Source organism: Gopherus flavomarginatus, chromosome 8, assembly GCF_025201925.1.
Source record: "Gopherus flavomarginatus isolate rGopFla2 chromosome 8, rGopFla2.mat.asm, whole genome shotgun sequence".
Classification (NCBI taxonomy): domain Eukaryota; kingdom Metazoa; phylum Chordata; order Testudines; family Testudinidae; genus Gopherus; species Gopherus flavomarginatus.
This window is the reverse complement of record NC_066624.1, coordinates 3541679-3562794: the sequence shown is the minus strand read 5'-3', so window position 1 is coordinate 3562794 and position 21116 is coordinate 3541679. Positions and strand designations below refer to the sequence as shown.

General features: G+C 43.4%; 1 protein-coding gene across 1 annotated transcript in view; it reads right to left on the bottom strand.

Annotated features, from left to right (window-relative positions):
* Nucleotides 1-21116, bottom strand: part of STK26 (serine/threonine kinase 26) — a 57597-nt gene that overhangs the window by 21190 nt on the left and 15291 nt on the right. The window contains exon 2 of the mRNA XM_050964978.1: nucleotides 1982-2212. Within this exon, the coding sequence (XP_050820935.1) occupies nucleotides 1982-2212 (231 nt within the window). The remainder of the gene's footprint in view (nucleotides 1-1981; nucleotides 2213-21116) is intronic.

Here is a 21116-nt window from a genome sequence, read left to right as displayed (position 1 = left end):
CAAAAATATACATCTTTCCAAACTCAATGTATATTCATGGCTTACAAAACTAACTTTTTTTTTTTTTTAAAGTAAATTATTTCTATGTTTAGAGTTTGTGAAAACTATGCATCATGGAGAAATCTGACACAGGACTCAAAAGTAGAGTATTTTCACCAGCACACTTATCTTTATCTGTTTGCTCTTCAGGGCAAACATCTGATCTTCTGGGTGCCTAAAACTCAGAAGACTAAGTATGGCAGATTCACGGCTGGATGACACTCAAGACATAGGTAAGTTTGGGGAAATAAGGAACTGGGGGTAGATTGCTATACCAGTACCCATAAAATTGCTCTAATGGGGGCTTTCCTGGCTGGATTCACAGCCAGTTGGGGAAGAATCTGCTGCTGCTAAGACAATAGAGCATGAGGAGGCAAGCTCGGAAGCTTATTGCCATACACCAGCAACTACACTCTTTAAGAACAAGGCAGCTGAAGACAACCATCACTGACGTTGTGTATCCACTTCTGATGGGGGAAACAAGCCCATGGAAAAGTGAACAGCCAAGGAAACAATAAAGCCTCCATGGTTTTATCTTTGGGTCAAACCGAGCATCAGCTCCGTGGCATATACGATTTTTAAAAGCCATAGGCATTTAGTAGGTAAGTTAGATTAGGATGTTTTGGCAATTTAAATCAAAAGAAATAACCGGAACACTACATAAGAACTAGTTCTCCAAGTAACCTGCTCCTATATTAACGCTCTTAAAGAGATAGAGCTCATACAATAATGCAAGATCTAGAAGAAGCCAGTTACTGTCTTTGGAACAATCTGAATTTCAATAATGCCCTAAACAGAGTCTGAGCTAACCTGCTGGCTTTACTAAAAAGAGCACTCCTTTAGAATGCTGCCAATGGCTTCAGTCTTAAAAACGACCTTGGTAACATTAGAAACAAACAATCACATTTCTGTCTAAAAATTTTGTACCTATCATAGGTCACTAAGTAACATTTAGTAAAACTAAAAACTAAGCAGAAGAGAGATTTCTCTAACTTTCCTCTAGTTTGTTTATTTTGTGCATTTGACAGCACTTTGTGTATAGACAGTTCTGCCGTTTTGCTAATGGTCACTTCCTGTCTCACGCACTAGCTGAAAACAGCACCCATGCACTACTCATGTACACACACTTTCTAAAACCTTGGCTAGTATTTACTTGTATCTGCAGAGCTTCTTGAGCATCAAAATTTTGCCTATGAGGGCATCTTTTCTTCCCGAGCACCAGACCAAATGAACAAGTGGCTTGGGGACGGAAAGAACACAACTGAGAGAGCCCCTACAGGGTTATGGAACGTGAGACCCCTATATGGGGCAAAGAATCCCAGAGGCCAAGTGCAACAGTAGGAGCAGGAGAGATCCTCTGCCCAGCTTCCTTCACAGGAGCCAGAATCCTGGCCTGGCTGAGATAGTAGAGATCTTCTGTCTCAAAGTCAACTCCTGCAGCAAGAGCAGCCAGGTAGAGAGACAGGTATTGGGGGGGTGAGGGGGGTGAAGGGGGACAGGCAGGAGCATCACTCACTGGGAGATAGAGGAAGTGGGAAGAACCACAAGTTTCAATGTTGTGGTGCTGCCTGCCAAGGTCAACGAAAGGGAAGACACCTGTAGACAACCCAAAGTTGTTGGGGGTGGGCGGAAGCCCACGAGCCCCAGCACTTTTTTTTTTTTTTTAACTGTGGCTCTGGGACATTCCAAAAGACCCTTCAAAAAACATTAGCAGCAGCAGCAGCAGCAAACCTGAATAAAAGCACTGAAAAAGATCCACAGCAAAACACTGATAAGGTGCTCGAGCCACTGCCAGAAAACTTATTAGTCTTTTTTCCAAAAAAATTCAAGTTGACAGGACAGTGCTCCTTTAACTTTGAGTTTTCTTAAATTGCGGCTTTCAAAACAATTAAAAGACAGGATAAGACTTTCCCAGTGAACTTGGAGCAACGGTATACATTACCTTTAAATATGATCCATAGTATTTTGTTACATAAGGACTATCACACTGACTTAAGACAGTTATCTCTTGCTGTATGTCCTCTATTTCATCTTCCGCTTCTTCAAGGTCTATGATTTTTATAGCAACCACTTGCTGTGTTCGATTATCAATTCCTTTAAAGACTTCACCAAATGAGCCTTTTCCAATGCGTTCTAATTTTGTGAACAGTTCTTCTGGGTCTGCTCTATAGTTCTATAAAAAAAAAGAAAGGAAAGGAAAGATTGTAAACAAGTTGTTTTACTTATTGCCAAAGACTAATCCTCCTCATTCCTCAAAAAGCAGATCATCCACACTCCCCCCCACTAACACTGGTAGTTATGTGGCAATGCTATGCATTAATACATTGTTATCAGAAAATAAAGCTTAACTTCTGTTCACCTACTAGTTACAGTATAACTTGTGCATTAAAGGCCAGGGCCTAATCATCTGCTCCTATAAGCAATAGACAGGAAGGAGCCAGCCAGGCAGGAAAATTAACCTCTGAGTTTCCCCACAAAGCATCCCCTAAAGTGAAAGGAAGCGTTGGCATTATGTGAATTTCCAACTGTGTAGTCATGCAGCAGGCTGGGGGTAAAGTCTAGAAGTCCAGGGCAAGTAGAAGTGCTATCATCAATATCTGGGAAAACAAAAAGGGAACTGTCTTCAGGACAGTCTATCACTGCAATGAACTTAAACAAGATCATGCCAATATATGGAGCAAAGCACATCTGATGCAGGTAGGATGCATGGCCCAACTGTATGTGTTTCTAGCCTGATCAGGCTATTCTCTACTAGCTTCAAAGGGAACCAGGAACCAAAATCATCATCTCCAGTCTCAGACAGCAGGCAGCAGCAGACTAGACTAGTGTTACCCTGAATGACCACATCTAGATTTCACACAAGGTAGACCACAGCATTACAATGTATACTTGTCTTTAAGATAGTTATTTAGTCTTAGTTCTGAGTCTTTAAACTGGGTGCAAGAGTGACATTTTATATTGCACTTGAGAACAAAACTAAACATACAACCAAGTCACAGATAAACTAAAAAAACCCAAAAGTAGAAAGCCAGTACAATCACCAAAAACAGAACAAGAAGGATATCTTCAGATAGTCCCAACAACATTTCATTAAGTCAGAATAAGATCACAGTCCAGCCACTGGGATAGCCATGTTTTCTTGTCAGTCAACCAAATCTGAAGCATTGGGTGCTTGTGGAAAAGTGACTGGAGACTTTTCTCCTAGCCAGCCATGCAAAACTACAGGAGGGCTTCAAGAGACAGTGCTGCGGTGACCAACAACTAGCCTGTCTGTTGCTTCTCACATGCTGGAGGCCATTTGGGTGCTCCCATGCGTAGGTGTGACAGTCTTACAGAAAGCATTTAGATGTGGCCGTGAGGCAAAGCCTCTCTCTTTGGTGAACACAGAAATTGCCATAGTGGATCACACCAAGGCCTGTCTATTATTATTTATTACCATAAAGCCTAGTAGCCCTAGTCATGGACCAGGTCCTCACTGTGCTAGGAGCTGTTCAAAAACAGAACAAAGACAGACTGTAAACTCTTTAGAGCAGGAACTATAACATCTAGTCCAGCATCCTGTCTCTCATAGTGGCCAGCAACAGCTGCTTCAGAGAAAGGTGCAAAACCTGCAGCAGGCAGATGTTGTATCATCTTGTCTCTCTACCTGGCTGCTCTTGCTGCAGCAGCTGGCTTTGAGACAGAAGATCTCTATCATCTTACCCAGGCCAGGATTCACCTCACTGCTTCACCTGTATGTTTTCCACTCTCTTATTATTCCGTGGTTTTCTGTCCTTTGTGTCCAAGTTTAGGCTGCAAGTTCCACAGGGCCAGGACATCATCACTGTATCTGCCTGTAAAATCCCATGCACTCATCTGTTGGTACATGGAATAGGAAGTCCTGTAGTCTGCCTCTTAAATTGGGTTAGTGGTGGAGTTTTGTCTACATGCGTATTTCTGTGAGAAATATGGGCTCTCATGCAGGTTTCACAAAGATTTCAGCTCCTTTAATGGGACTAAGAAACGCCGCATTTTTAAAACTCTGTACGGGACTGTTACTAGGTTGCCACAAAGTATAAACCAGTATTATCAGTGTCGCCACCTTAGGGACAGGCTTTAAGTGGCACGTCAGGAACACTATTTCAAGGACTGCCTTCAGGGCTTCCCATGAGCCACAGTGAAAGTTGTTTGAATATTATTTTTTTATAATCTTAACCTAAGCTAGATATTGTGAGGGAGGAGGAAATCCAGGCTTTTGAGAAAGGAATATTTGGTGGATGAAAATGGGTTCAGTGGTTATTCTGAGATTTCAGGGAAGTCCTGTGCCTCATCACTGCCGCTGAAGAGGAATATAAACCGGTTTCCCTATTCTGATGAGAACTGTTCTTTGTATCCCCTTGCTGGACATAATTAATGGTCTTATGATGGTAAAACACTGAGTGAACCATAATAACTAAAGTCTATATTTCTTTTTAAAAGTACTAGATTAAAATTTTCCTTTTTGGTACTTTCAAGTAAATATGGTGACAGTCAGGACCAACTGATGGTATTCCAGTTGACTGACAGATTTAACCCAGTGATTATCCGGTGCGTTTTTGTAGAGACCCACTTCGAGTGCACTACTGTAGTGTACCCCTGTCTGTCCAATTTCCTACAAACTGAGTCTGGTGACATGAGAAATGAACTACATTTCCAGGTGTTGTGTTTTGTTTTTTTGCTATAGCTTCCCACCCAATCCATCAAAAAATGTCTCCTTCCCTTAACTCTCTCCACCTGTTTTCCAGATTGCAGCAGCAGCACCATCATAAAGGGAGGAGAGCCTCAGAAAGAAGTGTGCCAACAGCAGGAGCTGGGAGCCTCCTTCACCTGCTTTGCAGGAAGCAGAAACAGTAGTGGAAGGAACCCCCAAGCCACCTTCCACCCAGCCAGGAGGCAGATAGCTCCCGGTGAAGGTATTTCACTGTATGGCAAGCACTTCTAAGTGTCATGGTCCCTACCATCAGGGGTTTAGCTGTGTACACACACAGCTCTGAGTCTAATGGATCGGATACCTTAAGTGAAACAAGCTGGAGTGTCCTGCCAGTACCCAGCAAGCAGGTGTCAATGAGCAAAAACCACCTCAGATTCCAAGGATTAGGTGGTCATGAAGAATGAATTGCCTACTCATGCCTGGGAGTGGACACTCAAGGTCAAGGATGAGGCACAGTGGCAAGACAGAATAGGAAAACTTGTATTATATTTAGTCTGTGGATAAAAAAATCAATCAATTTTAACCTTGGACTTCTGCATCCAAGCAGGCAGTCTTATTTCACTTGACTATCACAATGCAAATGTTCTCTATTTTATAATTAAAGTGCCATTCATATTTCTATTTCCAGTGGTTTATGTCTAAGATACAAAAAGTGTGCGTTTTGCTCAGGAATATCTGAAGTCTTAAGATTTCTGTGAAACTGTCATCTGGTCACAAAACAGTGACACTCACTTGTTTTGTATTCTTGTAACTCCAAGATAGTCTCTGGCAGAGAATTAGTCTATAGTGTAAATACTTTAGATATTTTGGAAGAAGAGAGTTGACACCGAGTTTTAGAATCTGAAAGAGAAAGAAAATAGCCTGGGCCTCAGAGCAGTTAGCAGAAGTTTTATTTTGCCCATGAGAGACTGACAGATAGCAAATCCTTTACAGAAACAAAAGCCATTTTCCTAGCTCCACCGGCTGGAAGGAGACATCAACCAGTCTGGGCTGCCATACGAGAACACAGAATTCAAGTAGAACTCTGGTGCACAATATAATTATATACACATTTAAAAAATTCATCTGATGCCCTTTGATCCAAGAACTAGAGTTGGGTCCATATTAGGGAAGTTGCTGAAAGATTTCCACCAGTGCAACTTCAGGTTCATCTAAACACACAGCAGACAAACTCCTTCTATAATGAGGCAATCTTCACAAGTCACTTCACCTCTGTGCCTCCATTTCCCATCTGTAAAACAATGCTGACCTTCTTTTGTGATTCAGGGATGAAACACTCTGTATAAATATTACCAACTCCTCATTTCATATCTGAGTCTTTTCTGGGCTGAGTCTGTCAGATAACCTCCGCCATCCATACCGGAGTTGCACTCACACACCAAGAGCCCTAGTCTTGCATTATGGTCCACACAGGTGAAGCAATGAGGTGAATGGAGCTCTGTGGGGGTGCAGCAGTGCAGGATCAGGGCCTCCCCCCAAGACATTCAAATGGCAGAACCTGACAAAATGGAGAGAGAGCTGGGTGTCACCTGGACATTGGAGGCAATGCAGTAGAATGTATCTACTGTCTCAGTGACCTGACAAACACATAGCATGAGAGAATCAACACAGAAGCTTGATCACCTAATACTAAGAAGCTCTGTATCACAGACAAGTTTAACACCAGACTGAATGGGTCACAAACCCGAAACTTGATGTACAACTAAAGCTGCCTCATTACAAACCCTTGATAACCTTCTCTCCAAAAAGGAGATTCAAGAGAGTAAAGAGACTGTAGAGACATTAAAATCAAGAGATGGTTTCTTGAGTAGAGGACGATCATCATCCTCTTAAGCAATACTTACTCATTGCCCTCAGAGAGGGATAACAAAAATTCCCTTCAATATAAGGCTCAGTGCCAGCCAAAAAAAAAAAAACAAGGGTCCAGCTTTCTGAAGCTCCCCAGACATTCACTCTGGATCAAAGTATTCTTACGCATGAAGCAACTTAAATACTTCCACTAATGTTGAATACTTGGCTGTTACCAAGTGGAGACAACCTGGACTAAAAAGGCTAGCGACCATCTGGAACCGTTCAGCTGATGCACATTTTTGCATTTGCTACAGCTGAAGCGAAGAAATCCTTCTTCCCCTTTGGTACAGCCATGGCATAGAACTTCAAAATTTCCCTACCAGAACCAGTCAGCCTCAGCATGAGATTTCTTTCCACTGGCACTCCAGCTGCCTTCCCGGCATTTGCATCAGATCACTTGCATATTATGGTGACCCATGAGGATGAAACATGGGAAGAGACTGTTTGAGAGAAGATTATAATATTGTTCTACCAGACCAATAATAGCGTGCAGCTTATCTGCAAAACACTGGTCTTCCTCAGAGCCATCTGAAACCCAGACTTGTACCACAAGTTGTCAAGACTTCTACTTTCGGTCTCACAAAAGAGACCTGCCTAGCATCAATCATGCTAGAAAATCTGTTTGGCCTCAGAGATTGTGATCTACTGAATCACCAACACCATTTCCTGAAGTACCTTGGTTTTGCTTCCTCTTGGGGTGGAGGAGGGGGAACTCCCATCAGTCTAGAACTGGCCAGCCTAGACCCTGCTACTCTCAGGAGATCGGACAAGGCAACAGCGGGAGATATCACAGCTCCAGGCTCAATGCTTGGAAGCACAGTATTCTGCTTCATTCGGTTATTGGAATTCCAGCATACTGCACTTCAGAGAACAGTTGCTCAATACGTTTCCCTTCAGTGACCGGACATAGCAGTGTGGTGTTGAAGAATCTCTCAAGGGAAGCAGTCCAAATGAATTAAAATAGGCTCTCTTCATCAGGTGCACAAGAGTTCAAAGAAGGGAGCTGTCTCCACCTACTAACAAGACTATTTGAAATGGACCTGTGAACCATATCGTGGCTAGATGAAGCTAGCAACCTTTCCCTATCAACTTGTTAAAAGCAAGAAAAGACTCCCAATAGAATTAAAAAAAAACAGCTTCTAGCTTTGGGGTACATTTTTGGAAAAAGTCAAATGCCTCATGATGTAAAGTAAATGTGCCTCCATGCTACAATCTTTTCTATTTACTTCTCCAAACCCTCTTTCCAAGCCTAACTCCTCCTGCTATTACACAATGTTCCAGATGTACGGCCATGCACACTATCACCTTCTTGACAAGCTCCAGAGGAACTCAAGCTCTTAAGCCTCTCCAAGCAACATAAACAGTTGTCAGTAAACAACTAGCTGCTCTCCTGGTCAAAAGTCAATCGATACGAATATATTTATCAAGAAACACAAATGCAAAGGATCTGGGCAGTAGTTTTCCACAGTATTAACTTCATTAATCCTAGATATTAAAGCAGTTCTTAAACTGATACTTTAAAAAACATTCTAAAATTCAGATTATTATGTGTCCTTTAAAACTCTAACAGCTACTGAAATGCAAGATTTAGAATCATAGACTATCAGGGGTTGGAAGGGACCTCAGGAGGTCATCTAGTCCAACCCCCTGTTCAAAGCAGGACCAATCCCCAGACAGAGTTTTACCCTGGTTCCCTAAATGGCCCTTCAAGGATTAAACTCACAATCCTGGGTTTAGCAAGCCAATGCTCAAACCAGTGAGCTATCCCTCGCCCCCGCCCCCGCTCATACTCATGGCATCTGAGATATTCCTTCTAAATTTCAGTCTGAATTAAATGTATTCATGCTAGATTATAAATGTAATATATTTGGAATACAGTTCTATAATCAAAATGTAATTACTCTTTCACAAGATGTTTCTAAACACCAAAAGTCAATTACCCCAATGCTGCTAACCAGGAATGTATTTTCTATAAGCAAAGTGTCTCAGAAAATCAGTTTCTAGTACTACTGGGACCAAAGAATGAAGCACAGGACATTTACCACAGTTTCAGTCCATGCCAATATAAATAGAACACGTATGACAGAACGCAGAAGAGGAGGTATAATGTCTAAGAAACTAAACTTTTTTTTTTTTTTTAAATTCTCTGGTTTCTACTTCTCTAAAACCCTGGAGATGCAGGTCACAGGTTCTGGTTTTCTTTTTAAAAAGCAGCATTCCTCCTATTATGAAAAAAATCCAACAGTTTATTAAAATGTACAGTCTAACTTGCAAAGAAATATGATTGTGTGATAATCCCAGCTTGCCAAATTGTTCCCCTTTAGGAAGCAATCTGATAATCACGAAGCTCTGTTTCTTCTGGTTCTAGAAGGCTAAAAATTCTGATGGAATTTTCCAACTCTCAATCTTGCTGTCAAATCTTCCCCAGGATCAGGACACTATGGAATCTGGCAGAGTCACAGGTACAAAATGAAAGCCTGCTCTTATTACATGCCTTGTACTATTTCTCATCACATTTGGAGTAAGATGAGCATGAATGTGCATCTTTCATACAGAGAGAATATCATAAGAAGCTAATTCATTGGAAGGGGTCAGAAACTGACAAATAGTTTGATCCGTGTGCTTAGATCCATGTTGGTCATTGTGTTCCTTGCCACTGATCAGGGCAGAAGTAAATAAAATCCATAGGGATACCTTCCACTAAGACCAGGTCTATGCTTGAAAGGCTTTGCCGGTTTAGATATACCAAAATATTATGCGAGCAAAGTGCTTCACATGTGGACAGGCTATACTAGCAAAACAATGCTGGCAAAAAAACAATTTATTTGAGCCCTCCTCACCTTCACCCCCAAAGTAAGTTTGCAAAAGTGTAGTTTTGCCTGTATAACCACATGTACGCTAGGGTTTTTGCCCGTACAGTTCTGTCTCAAAATCAGACCTCATTACACCCTGACCAATATACACCTCTACGCCGATATAACGCGACCTGATATAACACAAATTTGGATATAATGAGGTAAAGCAGCGCTCTGAGGGGGCAGGGCTGCGCACTCCAGGGGATAAAAAAAAAGTTCGATATAAGGCGGTTTCACCTATAACACAGTAAGATTTTTTGGCTCCTGAGGACAGCTTTATATCAGGGTAGAGGTGTAGCTACATTGGCAAAAAAGTTTGAATGTACAACTGGCCTAAGGATGAGACTGAAGAGATCTTCAGCAGAGCTTTTCTTCATGAGAAGCTTCTCTTTAAGCTCCTTGCATTATGTTAGTATTGTTCACAGAAACTAGGTAGGTGATGCATATTTTTTTCTGAGATTTACTTTTCTGTCCATCAGTTCTTTGGAAATAATACCCTTCAGCTAGAATAAATGTTTCTCTCTCTTCCACTGATATTAATCAAATTTAGGAAACTGATTAGTTCTTTGAATTTTGTAAACTTTTATGACTTTCCAGTGGAACCATCTACCCTTCCCCTTCCAAGATTGTTCATGTGCAGACTTGATAATGTTGCCATGAGCATAGCAGAGATGAAATCCGAGTTCCTGTGTACTGTGGCAGTGAAGTATGGGCTTGCTGGTGCTTGTTTGATATCTTCCAGCTCCTGTTCCACGTTAAGTCCCAAGATCACCCCTCCCATTCACTCCCACCGTACACATGTGGGAAAGACGGTCTCAGGAACCCACCTTGGAAGGGAAAGCAACTTGCTTTCAATTCTGCTTCCCTGAAGATATCATTTGAGAAGGTTCTTCCTCCAGGGGATAGGGGTCTTTGCTCCTTGGCACAAGTTTAGTGGAACTCCCTCTTAGGCTGTAAAGAATTTTTACCCTATTGCAGGCTCAGAAGTCAAGTATGAGCCAGGCCACCTTTGTGATATGATGCATCACCATCTACGAGCTATAAATACTGCCTTCCAAATGTTCTACTCAGTTCCGTCAGCTCCATGGCTGTCAAGTTAATTCCTTCCTGCCTCAATCCACCTTAAAGTTGTGGATACAGGTTTACCACTAATGTTCTACACAAAAAAAATCCATTTAGCAAAGCAGAATAAGGACAGTTTGTACAGGAGTGCAATCTAAAATACTTTTAAGAAGCTAGCAGCTGTTAAGTTGCCATAAAGCCTTCCAGAATGGAAGAATTTCCAGTAAAGTATGTCCGATATTGTTGTTATTTGTATTACTGTAGCACCTAGGAGCCCTAGTCATGGCCCAGGACCCCATTGTGCTGTACAGACACAGAATAAAGACAGTCCCCTGCCCCAAGGGGCTTACAGTCACACTTCTACTACCTATCCAAAGTTCTCCCTTTCCTTCCAGAGAGCTCATAATGCTGTGCTGCATTTGTGATGACAAATTGAAGACATAAGCAGAAGTACACACTGCAAAAAATCTAGCAGGGTAATATGGCTTTGGGTATTGTGTAAACAAACAATGCTGGAAGTTGTTAAGTCTGCCCAAGTTTATAGGTTCCTCATTAACAGAAAAGCCTTTATTTCTAGAATTAAATTATTTAAGTCTACATCTCCTTGTTGAGGATGTGTTTTCATATATTTTTAGAGTCAGTCACTTAAAATAATCTTTCTAAAAGCAGGAAGCAGTTGTATGTAAATACCACCTCAGATATCACCTCGAGCAATCCAGGAAGAACAAAATGAAAATGTAACTTCATACAATAATTCTGAACATTCCCAAGAACAGTATGAAAAAATTAAATGGTAAAGCTGATAAACGTTGGCCTTCAACTTCAGCAACGTGAGCTCAATCCTGAAATATGCAGAACACCGTCTACTCCCGTTCGAATTAACAGGAGTTGAAGGTGCCTAGCTACTTGCAGGATCTGACAGAATAGAAGCTAAATGCCTGCAGCCAGTGGCCCAGATCTTTGTATGTTACTGAGAAATCCAAAGAGCAACTCAAGGTGGAGAAGGATGGGAATTTGCGCAGATAAAGGTCACTTAAACCACCACTGCACTTCCCCAATCCTTCATCAATTATATGCAGGTCTAGTTCCCTAATGTTAGCTATAACAGTCCTAGAGACTGTTCTAACTTGCACCATATGCTAAAGCCAGCAATAGATGGATACAACAGTAGGGAATGGTCAGGGTACAAGAAAGCTCCAGTCATGTCTGGTTTCTCCCAGTCATTTCCCCTTACACCAGAGTGTGCACAGTCACACACAATTTATGCGGCATGACTCGGAGACAATCCAAAGGACTTCTCTATGCTGGGGCAGCTGGCCATGAGAGGATCTCCCCAGCTTTAGGGCTGCCCTGTGCTCACAGTGTAGAAAAAACATCTGTAGCACAGACCAGGATCAGGCCCAAAATTCCAGTTCAGCTATGGCCAAGTACTGAGATACAAGGTGGTAAAGCCTTTACATATTAAATTAATTACTAAGCATGCTTGTATCATTTGAGATATAGTCTTAGATCACTGGTTGTATTAAGTTCGGCAACATGCAGCTACAGCCTTGCTTTTGACTTTCCCAGTTCTCAATTTCCCTGTCTTTCAGGTATTTCTTTTCAGCCATGTTGTTGTTGTTGTTTATGGAGGCAGAGTATTTTAACCAAAGGAAGTTCTTAAAATCTTAGCTGCACAATGCATTCTAATGCAATGCCACAAAGCTTTATTTGCACAGAGAAATACTGACTGAAGGACCGTACCTGTTAAGACAGTGAATAGAATGAGCATAAGGCGGCTGGAGTTCATGCACTCCATCTCTTCCCCTGAAAAGAACATCTGCAAGAGTGAGGTTGTGAATAAGAGCAGGAAAGAGTTTGCCAACAGCATTATGCCGGAAAAGTCTCCTAGTGTAGATGCAGCTTATTCTGGCGAAAGAATTATTTTGCCAGTACAGCACATACCAGTTCCCTCAATGAAATAAATTATTCTGGCTAAATGACTTTTTGCCAATACAACTTCAGCTACACTTGGGCTTTTGCCAGCATAGCTATGACAGTCAGGGCTGTGAATTTTTTTCACATTCCAAACAGATGTAGCTATGCCGGAAAAACTTAAGTGTAGAACAGGTCCTAATCTTCTCCAAAGCCTTGACTGGCTAATCTTCCAACCTCTCTGCTTCCCTTCTTCCGGCAACTTCCCAATATACAGTAAAAGCTGTTTTATCTGGCACTTCACCAAATGGAAAGCTCTATAAACCGGCATTTCGGATATTCATTGAAATTCCAGTTTCTAGCCCAGTTAGCACGAGGCTGGCAGCAGACTGGTGCGCAGCAGAGGGTGTGGGGTGCCAGATCCAGGGGGTGCTCACTGTGGGCAGGTCCTCGTCTCAGCTGCTTCTAGGCAGAGGCGCAGCAGGCGACCCTGTGTGCTGCCTCCACCCACAGGCACTGCCCTCACAGCTCCCATTGGCCGTGGTTCCCAGCCAATGGGAGCTGCGGAGCTAGCACTTGAGGTGGGGTGGGGGCAGTGCGCAGAGCCGCCTAGCCGCACCTCCGCCTAGGAGCAGCCAGTACAGCCTGCCACCCGAGGTGAGCACCCCCCTGGATCCTGCGCCCCCTCCCACATCTCCACTCGCTGCCCTGAGCTCCCTTCCGCACCCAAACTCCCTCCCAGAGCCCACGGTCTACATCCCATCCTGCGCCATAACCCCCAGCTCAGCACCCCCCTCCTGCACCCGAACTCCCTCCCTCTTAGTTAACTGGGTATTTTTCACTTACCAGCACCCCACTCCAACACCAGATAAAACAGCTTTGACTGTACTGTGTTCCTGCTCTTAAAAAGAAGCTGGACGTGGGATATCAGCTACCCTATTTTAAGATATATATTTAAGAAAAGAGGAAGGATATAAATTTTATAAAACATGGGTTAACTACTCAAACCACCCCGTCCACACACAGGCAATAGGGAGAAAGCTAAACTTCTGCTCAGAACAATGTTTAATTAAGTACGCAGTACACTCCGTATGGCTGCCTTGCAGATCCTCCAAAGCTGAACAATCTTGAAACTAACTGCTATCATTGGCACTTCACAGAATGGCCTTTCCCCCCCATACGGCTTTCAAGTCAATTCACCAAAGATTAGCAAACAGAAATGCAAGAAAACAACCATTCCAAAATGTCTCCGATACAGGCTGATCTAATAAAACCAAAAGCTGGATGCATCTTCCAAGCCTTATTAAAACTGGGTATCATAGACTCTCACAAGATTCCTTCTGAGAGCAGTGTCCAAATATCATCTTGTTCACTCTGTTGACTTGACAATACTTCCCACACCCCACCCAGAGAAGCGATTACATTTTCTGGATTTTTAGATGTCTCCTGGGTTTGATTTGAAACAGAAATCCTCTCCTAATGGAAGTGTGGTCAGCTACCAGAGCTTGTAGTTCACCTACAGTGAGACATGACTCAAAAACAAGGCTTCGAAGATTTTATAAAATGCTTCCAAAGGTGCAAAAAGTTTTGCCAATTTGGTTAGAGAACTAAATTGTCCATGTGTCTATATTTGTGACACGCCTAGTACAATAGAGCTCCAGTACAAATTGGGAACTTTGGCTGCTGCTATAAGAAGTCACTATGATATTTCTTTATGGCTGCCTAATAGATAGTTCCAGATACAGCAAGCCACTGATAAAACCAATAACTAGAAACAAAAAGCAATCTGATCCCTCTCATTACTGACAGTCAAAGCTGAATGTTCAGTACCGTGGTAGTAATCTATTATCTGTATCTTATAGCAAGCATGGGAAGGATGGTCTGTGGCTAAAGCACACCATGAGATTCGTAGCAGCATCAGGGTTAGAACCCAGACTTCTTAGGGGACCACAGTGAGCATATCTACATGGGGATAATAGCCCCTCAGCATGACTGCAGACCGCCCTGGGCAGCTGACTTGGGTTCCGATGCAGGCTTAAAAATTGCTGTGTAGACATTTTATCTTTAGTTCTTTTATCCCCATGTAGACATGGCCAGTGTTTTGTACCTCTATTACTTGTCTAAAGTGGAGAGAATGCCCATGCTACAGGGTCATTGGTAGGTTTAGTTTATTAATGTTTAAAACATCCTGTGCACCTCATATCTAGAGCACTTTAAGTATTGTAAAACAGAAATTAAACTATGTCTCAGAGATTAACTACCTGCATTGAAGTTATGCCAGCTGGCCTGAACTGAAGATTGATTTAAGAATCACCAAATCACTACAGTCCACTTTAAGCATCTAGGTGACCCTGAAAATACCCGCAACAATTCCTGAACCCCAACTAAGCATATCCACCCCTTTGAATAAAGGTAAAAAATGATGAGACCAGTATCAAAATGAACATTCATGTAAAGGATTTCCCCCACTCTAAAATGAAAGAAAACAGCAATTTTCAGATCTAAAAGAGAATCAGGTTGAGTAGAGATAGAAAAAAAACTGATAGAACCATTCTTCACAGTAGAACTGCACTAAATCTTACTCAGATCTGTTCCTTGTATATATATTTAGTTAGACTTTTTAAAGACGCTCTAAGGTGTTTTTACTGCTTTTTACTTCTCTTTGCACAACATAGCTAATATACCTAAGAGACATGGATTCTATTCCTTTCAAAAAAATGTTTACTGAGTTGCAATTAATTACAGCTGTGCAAACACACTGTGCAATCGGATTGCACAGATGTCACTGAATGCACAATATGAAGGCAATGGATTATACAGGTATAAATCTAAGATTCCTCTCCTGCATCATGACCAGTTAAGAACCCATCCTGACTCATAGAACCAGGGTGAAAACTGCAAATTTTTCTTGTGAACAATACACATTTGACATTAAAGTCACATTTAAGGCTATAACTGCCATTAACAAGGATGAGTAGATATTTTGGTTGTAAGTAACTAGCATCCTTCTATTATAAATTAAACTGACCCTTCACAATATTAAGTTGTTCAACTAAGGAGCAGCAGAAACGGTAAGAACAAAGCCTCTCTGAAGAAAACACAAGGGCTTTACTGTTGTCTATTTGAAGCACTCCAGAGAACATATTCAAATTGACAATGTGTAAGCACAGGGAAAGAACCACCCGTTAGGTACACAGTACTTATAACACTGGCCCGAAGACAGCAAGCTGGAGGCAGTGAAAGAGCAGGAAAGAGAGTCAAGCTGCCCTTTCTCTCACCATTCCCCAACTAGCTTCCAGACGCACCAGGCATCCTCCTCACTAAGGATACCACTAAGGTCAGGAGCTCCCCCAATTCCCTTTGTTTCTGTATGCATTATGATACACTCTTTAAGTACATGTTTCCACAGGACCATTGCTTTAATGCTTTCCAAGGGCCACAGGACCTTGTTAAATGTACAACATTGATGCACCAGGAAGCAGAACTAAGGTTGCATGAACAATAGTAACTCTGGTGTTTCTTCCTTTCAAGTGCTGGACTTTGCAACCTAATGACATTCATTTAATGTGGGGCGTTTTTGTATGTAATTTCCTATCTTTTTTTTAAAAAAAGATATAGCGTTAAACATTGTACCCATCTTAGGGCAAACATAACCTCTGGTCTTCTAGGTGCACGTCACCTTCTTCCAAAGGTGGATGATTTTAAAATAAACTATACGCTTTCCACAGCAAGTGTGGCCTAGCCATGTTTTCTGGCTTCATGCCATTATTCTACTGCAGTGACACACAGATGGCTGTTAAGCAACCAGACCTGAGTTCCAACAGATTCAGAGCTATGTGCTCTGGCCTTTGGATCCCTTGGCAGACACAGTGGGGCTCCTGAGCAAGCAAACCCTGCTTTACTGTCCCTTCTGGCCATAAAGGGGATCTACATATTGGAGAACTCTTGTTTTCACTGAGACAACTGTAATCACAGAAGAACTCCACTGTTTCAAAACTCTACTGATGACACCCTACCACTGCTTTCTTAAAATGAGCAGCGCACTCAAGGCTGCTCTCGGAACTTCAAGGGAAGATAAAACTTTTCTGATCTTCCTAGAGTAGATACATGTTATTATTGGCTGCAAACTGGGGTCATGAAATGGGTATTTCTGTTTCCAGCCCCAAATCACTCTCTCTAGCCCCAAATTATTTTTCTATCTTGGCAGCAGAGGAAGAAGAGATTTGGGGAGCAGCAAAAACAAAAGGCAGAAGGATCAGCCTACCTCAAAAAAAAAACCCATACCCATTTCTTTAGACACTAGCAAGATACCCCCCCACAAAACACACACACACACAAATGTCTCTTAACTGCTTTGCTTGTACAGTATGCACTAGATAGAAAGAAGGGAGTGGCAAGGAGAGGGCTTTTGACATGGGCCATATTCTTAGTAATGATTTGACTTTGAATTTTAACAAATATAAGTTGACACCAACATGTTAAAAAAAAAAGATATCTATTCATTATCTTTTTTATTAATCTAGACCTATGACATCTCCTCTACTGCTCCGATGCTGCTGACCTCAGATCATGGACCTTGAACATTCACATGTTAAGGAAAGTACTGCCTGGTAGTTGAACTAGTGGAATGAAAAACATGCAAATGATACTGTTGGATTTTTATCGTGATTCAAAATGGATTAATTTAGTACCAGTATTGTACAGCTAAAAAAAGTTAACAGCCCTTTATTGTTTCAGACCTCAGCCTGGTCTAAATCCAATGACAGATTCCTCCATACTAGCGTTTAAACCTGGTTCTCAGTTTCTTACAGAAATGCAGCAAATTGTTCTCTTCCAAAACAAAATTCATCTAATTTGTTAAATGTTGTAGAACAAAAGGATGTTTAAACAGTTAAGTCACCTAACTCGATGGACTATTTGAACACTACAGAACCAAGGAGAAGTCTGAAGATGAGAGAACTGTTGCCTGTAATTGCTCTCATTATTGGAGGGCATTTGCTTTATTCTCTCCATTTTATGCACTACTTTCAAAATCTCACTATACTGAGATTACAGAAGCCACTTCTACTAGCAAAGGCAGAACAAGGAAAAATGATGCATGGAACAGTAAGTCTGCCTTTTACTTTTAACAGCAACGTATTTCCTTTCAGCTGGCAGACAGTGCTTATCAGTTCACAAGACAGTTTCTTTCACTTTTGCCACACCCTTCAAATCCAAGAGATAGCAGCATTGAAGTCTTGCCAATAAGAAAAAACTACACAGTCATGACATGTATGCAATATTTTCTGAATACTTAAGAGGTTTAAGTTTCAGAAGTAAAATGGCTATTGCTACATGAACAAAAGTGTCTCTACAGGCAGACGTGTTATTTTAGAAGACATTTTATCATTCTTTTTATAAGAAAAGACTTAAAAACATTACTATATACAGATTTTCTTCCTTACATAAAATGTAGTGCAGGCCATAGAATCCAATTAGAAAATCAGCTTTGTAGTTTGACAGTTCACAACCCAGACTGTGGCCATGAGAATATAGGAGTATAGGAACAACTCTCTCTACTGATCCTCAGTATTCAAAAACCCATCTTCTTAACATATGTGCAACGTGCCTCAGGTGGTACGTGACCAGCATTCATCACCAAATTTGGTCAGCTGGTTGAATCATTAGCTTCCCTGGTGCAGGCTAGGTACTGATGGGGAGTGTGATGTGAATGCTGATCCACGTCCCCTGAAAAAACACAGTTACAGAAGGTAGGTAACTGTTCAAGATGTGTTGGTCATGTCCATTCCATTCTAAGTGTGTGTGCACCCACATGCAGAGTTGGAGACTTTTTCCTTAGCGATATCCGCAGGGTTGGCTACAGTGCCTTGAGTGCCGCACTCATGCATTGGTGTATCAGACGTCACTGACCTTATGCCTTCTCAGACTGGGTCCCTGATGTGCAGGTAGAGGCGCTCGAGGCTCTTGAGGAACTTAGCAATCATGTCATGAGCAAAAACAGACCTGCCCTCGAATGGCAGATGGAAAGCTGAAATAGCAGCCAGATAGACCTTAATGGACAAAAGGGACAGGCCTTGGAGCTTGAGGTGCATAACGTAGTCCAGAATCAACTGCAGCAAGGCCCACTTGGGCCAAATGTCTTTATTTGAGGACCAGTACATAAACCACCTACACTTGGCCATGTAGGTCACTCTAATGGAGGGCTTTCTGCTGTCCAGAAAGACTTGCTGGACTCCAGCTGAGCACTCCTGCTCCTCCACATTTAGCCATGCAGCAGCCAAACTGTCAGGTGCAATGCTGCCAGGTTTGGGTGCAGAAGGGTGCCACGATTCTTGGACAACAAATCTGGCCGGAGCAATAGCTGTTTTGGAGCAAACGCCTCGAGGTCCAGCAGTGTGCTGAATGTTCGCGCGGCCAAGTCGGCGTTATGAGGATCACCTTCGCCCTGTCCCGCTTGATATTCACATAGATCAATGGAACTGGGAGAAACGCATACATTAGAGCCCCCAACCACAGGAGCAGAAAAGTGTCCAACAGACAGCCTCTGTCTGACCCCCGAAAGAAGATGTGGCATTTCCTGTTGTGCCTGGATGCAAACAGGTCCACTTGGAGGAGTACCCCACCTGTGGAAGATCATGCTGACCACCTTCAGATGGAGAGACCACTCGTGGTGAGATGAGAAGGTCCTGCTGAAGCAATCAACCAAAGTGTTCCTGGCCCAGGGGAGGTGCGTGGCTAAAAAATGGATGCCATGTTGCACATATCCTGAGGGCTTCTTGGCAAAGGGCAGACAATTTGGCTCCTCCTTGCCTGTTGATATAGAATATAGCTGCTGTACTGTCAGTCAGGACCTGGACCACTCTGCTCTTTAAGTGAGGTAGGAAGACGTAACAGGCCAAGCAGCCCGCTCTGAGCTCCCTGACATTGATGTGTAGGGAACAATTGAGGTGGGACCAATGACATCGTGTGATGAGACTGCCTAGGTGGGCTCCCCACCCTAGGTCCGAAGCATCGGAGATTAGGATAACCAACAGGGGGGGGGGGGGGGCTTGGAACAGGACTCCCTCCAGCACCAATGCAGGGTTTTGCCACCATGCAAGTGATGACAGAATGTGGTCCGGGACCTTGACTACATGATCCGTGCAGTGTCTGTTGGGGATGTAGACTGATGCCAATGCCTGCAGCAGCCTGAGGTCAAGTCACACGTGCTGAACCACGTAAGTACAGGCTGCCATGTTGCCCAACAGCCACAGGCACGTATAAGCGGTGGTGATACGGTGAGCTTGTTTACACGAGATCAGGTCTGCCATGGCCTAGAACTGGGCCTCGGGGAGGAAAATTCTGGCCTGGGGAGAGTCGAGGACTGCTGCCATTAACGCTATGTGCTGCATTGGGACTAAGATTGACTTTGTCTCATTTATTAACAGACCCAGGTCACAACAGGTGGAGCAAACCAGGTTGAGAGGACAATATACCTGATCCTGGGATCTGCCTTTTATTAACCAGTCGGGAGGTCCTGAAGGGTAGCCTGCATCTCTTGGGACAGCCCGGAGGACTGTAACCAGGATCTGCACCTCATGACAGCTGCAAAGGTGAGGACCCTGGCCGCCGAGTCCGTAGCAACCCAGGCCATCTGGAAGGTGCCTCTCGCCACTGCTTTCCCCTCATCCACTAAGGTAGCAAACTCCTGGGCTTGGTCCTGTGGAAGGCCCTCCTTGAATTTGCTGATGGAGTCCCACAAGTTGAAGTTGTACCTGCCTAGCAGGGCCTGATGGTGAGACACCCAAAATTGCAGGCTGGCCATTGAATAAATTTTCCTGCCAAACAAGTCCAGTCTCTTGGCGTTTTTATTTTTGGGCGTGCCACTGGCCTGGCCCTGCCCGGCCCTTTCATTGATGGCAGACACTACCAGGGACCCTGCTGGAGGGTGAGTATACAGATATTCAAATCCCTTTGCCAGGACTAATATTTCTTTCCACTTTCTTGGAGGTAGGTGGAATAGAAGAGGGAGGTCTGCCACACAGACTTGGCAATTTTCAGGACCCCTGGGTGGATGAGCAATGTGACCTGGGCCAGGGTGGTGGAGGGTATGACACTGAAGAAGTGCCCGCTCGCTCTTCAACCTCCAAGTTCAGGTTAGCAGCCACTCTTTAGAGCAGGGCCCGGTGCTCTTTGAAGTCATGGGGGGTGGGGGCTGCTCACTTGCAAGGGGCCCACTACTGCCTAGTCCAGAGATGACTGTACCATGGGGGGAGGAACGGCTCCCCTTGCCTGCCAGGGGACGGTTCTTGGGCATCAGGGTCCGCTGCGACACTCCCGCATCAGACTCGGCACAGTGCTCTGGTGCCAGCTGAGCCAGAGGCAGTTTGTCTGATGCTGCCTCAGAGGAGTGGTGGGAGTAAAGGACCAGCATGACAGGTACACCCCACAGGCTCCACTACTGCCACTGGAAGGGCCACTACCCCGTCACCATGCCAGTCTCGCGGGGCGTTGGTGATTCGCCTCTCCTAGGTGAGGAGCTGAATCTTTCCTCCAACTTAGATCACTGCCCTTCTGGCGACCAGGGCTGAGCCTTAGATGCCTCAGTCTGTCGGCTGACCCTCGTCCAAGACAAGTAAGAAAAGGGTGAGGAATGGTGCCAGCCTGAAAGGTTGTCGGAGACTGGT